Source organism: Colius striatus, unplaced genomic scaffold (assembly GCF_028858725.1).
Source record: "Colius striatus isolate bColStr4 unplaced genomic scaffold, bColStr4.1.hap1 scaffold_173, whole genome shotgun sequence".
Classification (NCBI taxonomy): domain Eukaryota; kingdom Metazoa; phylum Chordata; class Aves; order Coliiformes; family Coliidae; genus Colius; species Colius striatus.
In genome coordinates, this window is record NW_026908463.1 from 23,880 (window position 1) to 31,780 (window position 7,901).

At 66.3% G+C, this 7,901-nt stretch overlaps 2 protein-coding genes across 2 annotated transcripts; one reads left to right on the plus strand and one right to left on the minus strand.

Annotated features, from left to right (window-relative positions):
- The first annotated feature begins 15 nt into the window (after positions 1 to 15).
- Positions 16 to 3,807, plus strand: EIF3G (eukaryotic translation initiation factor 3 subunit G). The gene is given in 13 exon segments (XM_062019797.1): positions 16 to 106; positions 659 to 712; positions 1,142 to 1,236; positions 1,331 to 1,419; positions 2,156 to 2,200; positions 2,202 to 2,216; positions 2,636 to 2,689; positions 2,691 to 2,741; positions 2,834 to 3,023; positions 3,106 to 3,213; positions 3,309 to 3,445; positions 3,527 to 3,633; positions 3,723 to 3,807. Coding segments are annotated over 13 exon segments (981 nt in total). The 5' UTR covers positions 16 to 86; the 3' UTR covers positions 3,739 to 3,807.
- Positions 3,808 to 4,468: 661 nt separating this feature from the next.
- Positions 4,469 to 7,670, minus strand: PPAN (peter pan homolog; the record flags this gene model as incomplete). Its single annotated transcript, XM_062019795.1, is given in 9 exon segments — positions 4,469 to 4,994; positions 5,232 to 5,380; positions 5,461 to 5,590; positions 6,045 to 6,123; positions 6,401 to 6,415; positions 6,417 to 6,525; positions 6,607 to 6,714; positions 6,820 to 6,896; positions 7,499 to 7,670. Coding segments are annotated over 9 exon segments (1,324 nt in total), but the record flags the coding sequence as incomplete, so codon positions are not given.
- Between the last annotated feature and the right edge of the window lie 231 nt (positions 7,671 to 7,901).

Consider the following 7,901-nt stretch of genomic DNA (forward strand, 5'->3'; position numbering starts at 1 on the left):
CCTTTTTCCCGCCCCCTCGCACCGGAAGTGAGGCCGGTTCCTTCTTCCGGTGGCCGCCGGGGCCCGTGAGGACGGTGTGAGCCGCGATGCCGACGGGCGACTACGAGTGAGGGCCGCGGGGGGCGCGGGGAGGGGGCTCTGCGGCGGGGGGCTGCGGCCGTGGGGCTCGGGAGGCCTCGGGGGGGCGCTGAGGGGATGGCGGCGGCGGCGGCGGGGAGAGGCCGGAGGGGGCCCTGGGCCAGAGTTATGGGGAGGTACCGTGAGCTGAGGGCTCAGGGTCTGTGAGGCAGAGTTTGGGGAGTCCGGGGGAGTCCCTGAGTCGAGGTTTGGGGGGTCCGGGAGGGTCCCTGAGTCGAGGTTTGGGGGTCTGGGAGGGTCCCTGAGCCGACGTTTTCGGGGGGGTCCATGAGCCGAGGGCCCAGGGTCTCTGAGCCAGAGTTTGGGGAGTCCCCGAGGGATCCCTGAGACAAGGTTTGGGAGTCCAGGGGGGTCCCAGAGCCGAGGTTTGGGGGGGTTCCGGGGGGGGTCCCTGAGCCAAGGTTTGTTGGGGGTCCCTGAGCCAGGGTTTGGGGGGCCTGGGGAGTCCCTGAGCCAAGGTTTGGGGGGTCCCAGCAGGTGTGGGGGGCCCCGTGGGTCTGAGTCTCTGCTCTCTCGGCAGCTCCAAGCCCAGCTGGGCTGACCAGGTGGAGGAGGAGGGTGGAGAGGACGGTGAGTGTCTCCCCTTCCCCCCAGGCCTCTTCCCTCCCCCTTTTTGTCTTCCTGCTGCTGGTTTTTTGCCTGGGGAGGAGCAGCCTAGAGGCCAAACCAGCTCCCAGCTGCCCCAGCAACTTGCTCAGGGCTCAAAACAGGCTCCCAAACCCCTCTGTGAGGCTCCTCCTGGCCTGGGTGGGGGCCAAGGGCCTCTCCCTGGCTTTGCTCAGCCTGTGTCAGGGACTGAGGAAGCCCCAGGGCTTGGAGCCACTCCGGGGTTGAGCTTTTTGGCCTGTTGCTCAGCCTGGAGAAGGGAACAGGGCTCATCCTCTCTGTGGGGAGCAGTTCTGCCAGGGGGTGAGGCTCCTGCCCCTTCTGCTGGGCTCACCCCAAGCCAGCCACTGACTCCCTTTATTCTCCCCACCCTCCTGTTTTCCTTCCTCCCCCCCAGACAAATGCCATCACCCAGCGAGCTGCTGAAGGACATTCCCCTGCCAGGGGTGCTGGGCAGCAGCCTGAGCGCTGAGGCTGAGCTGCTCAAGGGAGGTGAGAGCTGAAGCAGAGCCCCAGGGGCTGTTTTCCTGCCCCCTTCCCTCTCTGTTGGATCCCCCCCAACTCCCACCCCTCCCTCTGCCCACAGGTCCCCTCCCTTCCCCCAAGGAGCTGATTAATGGCAACATCAAAACCATCACAGAGTACAGGGAGGAGGAGGATGGGAGGAAGGTGAAGGTGAGCAGCGTTGTGCTGGGGGGTTGGCTCTGGTGTCTCAGCAGCTCCTGAACACCAGAGCAGCTTCTGCTCCTGTCCCAGGGGCTCTGCCTGTGTCCCAGGGGTCTGCTCCTGTCCCAGGGGCTCTGCCTGTGTCCCAGGGGTCTGCTCCTGTCCCAGAGGCTCTGTCTGTGTCCCAGCCCCTGCCTTTGTCCCCTTTGTCCTGTCCCTGGCCACCACAGAACTACCAATGGCCACATTCCCCTGACACCCACCCTTCAGGGACTCGTTGCTGAAGTCCCCCTGAGCCCAGCCTTGTCTTCTCCAGGCCGAGCAGCCCCAGGTTCCTCCTCTCAGAGGAACCCCAGTGCCCCCAGCACCTCGGTAGCCCAGTGCTGGGCTGTGGTTGCCCTCCCTGGCCTCTCTGCCCCAGTTCCCTGTCTGTCTGCAACTGGGGAGCCCAGAACCGGGCCACAGACCCCAGCTGAGGCCAGCCCATGGCAGGGCAGAGCAGAGGGGCTGCAGCACCCCCCTGTGCCCCCTGCCCACCCTGTCTGCTGCTGCTGCCCCCCTTGGCCAGCTCGGGCTGGACGCTGCTGTGAAGCCAACACCAGTCAGTGGCCCAGTGGAGCTGTGCTTTGGCTCAGCTGGTCCCTGAGGGTCCAGAGGAGCTTCTGCTGCTGCTGCTGCCACCCTGCAGCTCCTCTGCTGCTGCTGCTGCTGCTGCCACCCTGCCCCTCCTTCGTGCCCCCCACAGATCATTCGCACCTTCCGCATCGAGACCAGGAAAGCGTCCAAGGCCGGTGGCCCGGCGCAAGGTGGGTGAGGGAGGGAAGAAACTGCATCCTCTCCTCCTGTCCCTCTCCTTCCATCTCCTCCTGTCCCATCTCCTCCTGTCCCATCTCCTCCTGTCCCATCTCCTCCTGTCCCATCTCCTCCTGTCCCTCTCCTTCCATCTCCTGTCCCTCCCCTCCCATCCCCTCCTGTCCATCTCTTCCTGTCCCTCCCTTTCTATTCCCTCTTCACCTTCCATCCCTTCCTGTCCCTCTCCTTCCATCCCCTCCTGTCCCTCCCATCCCCTTCTCCTCCTCCCCTTCTCCCCCTCCTCTCCCTCCTCCTCAGTCTCCCACCACCCCTCAGTGGGAAGCACTTAGTGCCATGAGTGGCTGTCCCCCACTCCTTTTCCCCCCCTTCTCCTCTCCTCTCCCTCCTTTTCCACCCCCTCCTTTCCCTCCAGAACTGGAAGAAGTTTGGCAACTCCGAGTTCGATGCCCCTGGGCCCAACGTTGCCCACCACCACGGTGAGCGACGACGTCTTCATGACCTTCATCACCAGCAAGGAGGTGGGTGGGGGGTCACCCCTGGGGGGGAGGGACGTGGAGGGTCTCGTGGGACCTGAGCCTCCCTCTGTGTGTGTGTGTGTGTCCCCTCCCAGGACCTGAACTGCCAGGAGGAGGAGGATCCCATGAACAAGCTGAAGGGGCAGAAGATCGTCTCGTGCCGCATCTGCAAAGGCGACCACTGGACCACGCGCTGCCCCTACAAGGACACGCTGGGGCCGATGCAGAAGGAGCTGGCCGAGCAGCTGGGGCTGTCCACGGGCGAGAAGGAGAAGCTGCCTGGAGGTGGGGTGGGGGGGAAGCAGCCCCCTCAGCCTGGGGGAGGGGGGAGTGTGGGCAGCTCCCTCAGCCTCCCCCTCTCCCCCAGAGCCCGAGCCGGTGCAGGCCCAGCAGAGCAAGACGGGCAAGTACGTGCCGCCCAGCCTGCGGGACGGCGCCAGCCGCCGCGGCGAGTCCATGCAGCCCAACCGCCGGGGTGAGCGCCCGCCCTGCCCTGCCCGGGGCCAGGAGCCCCCCCTGGGGCCCTGCCAGCAGCCCTGAGCCCCCCTGCCCCTTCTGCCCCCTCCCCAGCCGACGACAACGCCACCATCCGCGTCACCAACCTGTCGGAGGACACGCGCGAGACCGACCTGCAGGAGCTGTTCCGGCCCTTCGGCTCCATCTCCAGGATCTATCTGGCCAAGGACAAGACCACTGGGCAGTCCAAGGTGGGAGCAGGGTCCCTCAGAGCCCCCCTCCCCGCGGCCTGGCCTCCCCCCTCACCCTCCTTCCCACCCCTCTCCCCTCAGGGCTTCGCCTTCATCAGCTTCCACCGGCGCGAGGACGCGGCTCGAGCCATCGCCGGCGTCTCGGGCTTCGGCTACGACCACCTCATCCTCAACGTGGAGTGGGCCAAGTGAGTGCTGGGGGCTCGGGGAGGGGCTGGCTAAAGTCTCCCCCCTCTCTCCTCTCCTCTCCTCTAATCGCCTCTTCCCTCCCCCACAGACCCTCCACCAACTGAAGCTGCTGCTGCGGCGGCTCCAGCGCGAGCGGCCGGTGCCTCTAAATAAACAGCCAGGTGTGAGACGCAGCCGGGTGTGGGTGTGAGCTGTGGGGCCCCTGACCCCCCACCATGGCCCTGTCCCCACCCCACCCCCCACCCTGCAGCTGCAGCCCCTCCACGAGGGAGAAAGAAAAGGGGCGTTTCTGCCCCAAAAAGGCAACTTTGGGGTATTGAGGTGGCAGCTGAGGCCGAGGCAGGGCAGGAAGCTGCTCCCACACAGGCTGCAGCTCAAGAGGAAACGTTGGGCAGCGCTGGGGAGGGTGGTGAGAGGCTGCCAGGGGCAGGGAGCTGGGCCAGGGGCCACAGCAGAGCCTTGGGCTGGGAACAGAGCCCCCAGCAGCAGCGGCCACAGCGACCTCTGGGAGCCCCGGGGGCTGGGGGGAGTGGCCAGGGCACAGGGTCTGCTCTACTTGGGGGGCTGTGTGGGGACAGACACATCCTGTCCCCTTCCCACTCACCCCCTTGTCCCCCCTCCCCACCCTCCTCCTCCTCGGGGTCCCTGGCTGGGGAGGGGGGAGCTGTGTGAGCAGAAAGGGGCATCCTGGGGGGGGATGAGGGAGCAGCTACACTACAGGAGGCCCCCTCCCCTTTCCCTCCCAGCCCCCCCCTTTCCCTCCCAGCCCCAGCACAGCCACAGGCTCTTGTTCCAGCTCAGTGTATTGCACAGGGACTGGGGGGGGTCCCGTTTCCTCTCTCCCTCCCACCCCCGTCACAGCCTGAGCCGTGGCCTCAGCACTTCCCCTTCTTGGCACGGCGGAACATCCCCCTTCCCCCGTGCCAGCAGCTGCCCCCCTGCCCCTGGGCCTCGAGCTGGCACTGCCAGAGGCAGGACCCACCCCCCTCCCTGGCTGCCAACTGCCGGCCCCGGGGCAGCTTTCGGCCCCTCAGCCCCTGCCCAGCCCCAGGCCGGGCCCTGGCCCGCAAGAGCTTCCCCTGCCGCGTCCCTGGCGCTGGGGGGCGAGGGCTGGGGCTGCCAGGTGGGGCTTTGGAGGTGCCAGGGCGAGGTTTGGAGGTGCCAGGGGGAGCTGGGGAGGTGCCAGGGCGAGGTTTGGAGGTGCCAGGGGGGGCTTTGGAGGTGCCAGGGCGAGGTTTGGAGGTGCCAGGGGGAGCTTGGGCCGTGTCAGGATGCTCCAGCCCGTTGTGCCGTCGGCGTTTCCGTGGCGGGGCGGTGCCTGAGGGGTTTCTCTTCCTCTTGCTGCGGTCGGGGAAGAGATCTGGAGGGGGTGCAGGCACAGAGCAGAGGGGCTCAGCACCACTTCGGGGGCTCAGCACCACTTGGGGGGCTCAGCCCCGCCAGGGCCGTGTCAGTGCGTTTACTTTGAACCCACATCACCGGGAAGCTCAAGGTTGTGCAGCATCGTCACCCACGGCTGGCAGAGGCGGGAGAGGGGCTGTGGGGGGGCTGCAGGGTACGAGGGGGCTGCAGGGGGCTTCCCCCCCCCCCCACTCACCAGCATCGGGCTCCTGGCCCAGCTCCTGCCGGTAATACTCGGCATCACTCTCATCGGACGCCGCCGGCTGCTCGGGCGCGCCGGGATCCTCGGCGTCGCTGTCGCCGTCCTGCTGCCGCTTCCCCGTCATCCCAGCCAGGCTCTTCTCCCTGCCACGGGCTCAGCTGCTGCCACAGCCCCCTGCAGGGCTGCAGGAGCCCCCTTCTCCTCCCCCCTGAGCCCCCCGGACCTGTGAGCCTCCCGCTGCCGCCGCTTGCGCTCCACGTCCTGCTGCTGCCGCCGCCGCCGCTCGGCCTTGAGCTGCAGCTTCGCCTCCCGCCGCGCCAGCAGCTCCCTCAGCTGCTCCTCGTCCTTGTGCACTGGAACACGGGCAGGGACGGGGCTGAGGGCACCACACCCGGGGGCAGGGGGCAGAGGAACCTCCCCAGGGTCCTGCAGCTGGGGAGGGGCAGCCCCCCTGCACCAGTGAGCTGCTGGGGAGGGACTGGGGAGCACCAATGTGGGCTACGAGGCCAGTGGCAGCCTGGGGGGGGTTGAGTGTGGGCAGCGGGACCAGGGAGGTTCTGCTCCCCCTCTGCTCTGCCCTGGGGAGGCCTCAGCTGGGGTCCTGTGCCCAGTGCTGGGCTCCCCCAGCTCCAGACACACAGGGAAGGGCTGGAGAGAGGCCAGGGAGGGTGTGGAGGCTCCTCAGGAGGTTCCCAACCCCCCCTGGACACGTCCCTGAGCCCCCTGAGCCACGGGCAGCTGCTTTGGCAGGGGGTTGTGCTGGAGCAGCTCTGCAGGGCCGTTCCCACCCCCAGCCCTGGTGCTCACCCAAGCTGTGGTACAGGACGTTGCCCTGGGCCAGCCCCTCCTCCACCTTGATGAGCTGCAGGGTCATGCGGGGGCCGATCTGGGGGGGTGCAGAGGGGGTGTGTCAGTCAGGCTGTATCTCAGTGTCAGGCTGTGTCAGGCTGTGTCTGTGTCAGGCTGTATCTCAGTGTCAGCTGTGTCAGTCAGGCTGTATCTCAGTGTGTCAGGCTGTGTCAGTCAGGCTGTGTCTGTGTCAGGCTGTATCTCAGTGTCAGGCTGTATCTCAGTGTCAGGCTGTGTCTGTGTCAGGGCTGTGTCTGTGTCAGGCTGTGTGTGTGTCAGGCTGTGTGTGTCAGGCTGTCCCTGGCAGCACCCACCTCGCTGAGCCTCACGGGCGCTCTGCTGCTCCTTCATGTTGCCGCGGCCGGCGTAAGCCTGAGGCAGCTCCAGCACGTTGTGGGTCCCATCCTGCTCTGCCTCGCTCTCAGACAGGTCTATGTCTCTGCTCAGGGCCAGGAAGGGCTGGTGGGACCCTCACCCCTGCCCCTCCCCTGCCCCTCAGCAGCCCCCTCCCCGCACACACTTCACCAGCAGCTCGCTGATGTCTTCCAGGCGGCTCATGTTGGGGAACTTCTCCTGCAGCAGCTTCTTCAGGCCTCTGCTCACCCCCACGGGCACAACCTTCACACTGCTGCCAGGGGGAGGAGGAGGAGGAGGAGGAGGAAGTCAGTGCTGGGGGACAGGGCACGGGGAACCCCCAACTCCCCTTAAAAAGGCTGAGGGGTGTGACTCTCACTAGTGCCTGAAGTCCAGCAGCTGCGTGTCGGGGTTGTAGTTGAGGAGCAAACACCTCTTGATGTTGTTGAGGTTGACCTGGGGGAGGAGGAGGAGAGGAAGGGAAAGGAGAGGGGAGGGGAGGGGAGGAGGGAGGAGAAGAAGAGAAGAGGAAGAGGAAGGGGAGAGGAGGAAGAGGGAGGAGAGAGAAGAAGAGAGAAAAGGGAGGAGGAGGAGAAAGAGGAGGAGGAGGAGAAGAAGAAGAGAGGAAGAAGAAGAGGAGGAGAGGAAGGAGGAGGCGAGGAAGGGAAAAGAGAGGAGGAGAAGTGAGAAGAGCAGGAGGAAGGGAAGAGGAAAAGGTGGAGAAGAGGAGGAGGAAGAGGAGAGGAGGAAAAAGAGAAGGAAAAGAGGAGGAGGAAGAAGAAGAGAGGAAGGGGAGGAGAGGAGGAGAGAGGTGGAAGAGAAGAAGAAGAAGAAAGGGAGGGGAGAAGGAAGAAGAAAAAGAGAAGAGAAGGAGGAGAGGAAGGAGAGGAGGAAGAAGAGAAAAGAGGAGGAAGAGGAGAGGAGGAAGAGGGGAGGAGGAGAGGAGAGCTCGTGGTTGGCAGAGCCCTTCACCACTCAACCCAGCCCCATCCCAGCGGGGGGAAGGGCCAGAGCCCAGAGGTCGGGTGAGGGGCCGGGGCTGCCCCCTCCCCCCTTACCCTGTGCACGTTGATGGAGGGAAACATGTTCTGGAACATGGAGGCCACGAGCTTGAGCTGGATGAGCTGCAGCCCCAGGTTGCTGAGCACCAGCAGCGGCGGCTGCGTGAACTGCTGCTCGTGCGTGCGCTGCCGCCGCTGCGCCGCCACCACGTCCCGGCTCAGGGGAGTACTGGGGAGGGGGCACAGGGGGCTCAGGGGGCTCAGGGGCTGCCCCACACGCTGGGGGGGGGTGCAGTGGGGAGGGGGTTGCAGTGGGAGGGGGTTACCAGGGGGAGGGGGGGTGCAGTGGGAGGGGGGTTGCAGGGGGAGGGGGGGTTACAGGGGGAGGGGGGTTGCAGTGGGGAGGGGGGTTGCAGTGGGAGGGGGTTACAAGGGGGGAGGGGGGTGCAGTGGGAGGGGA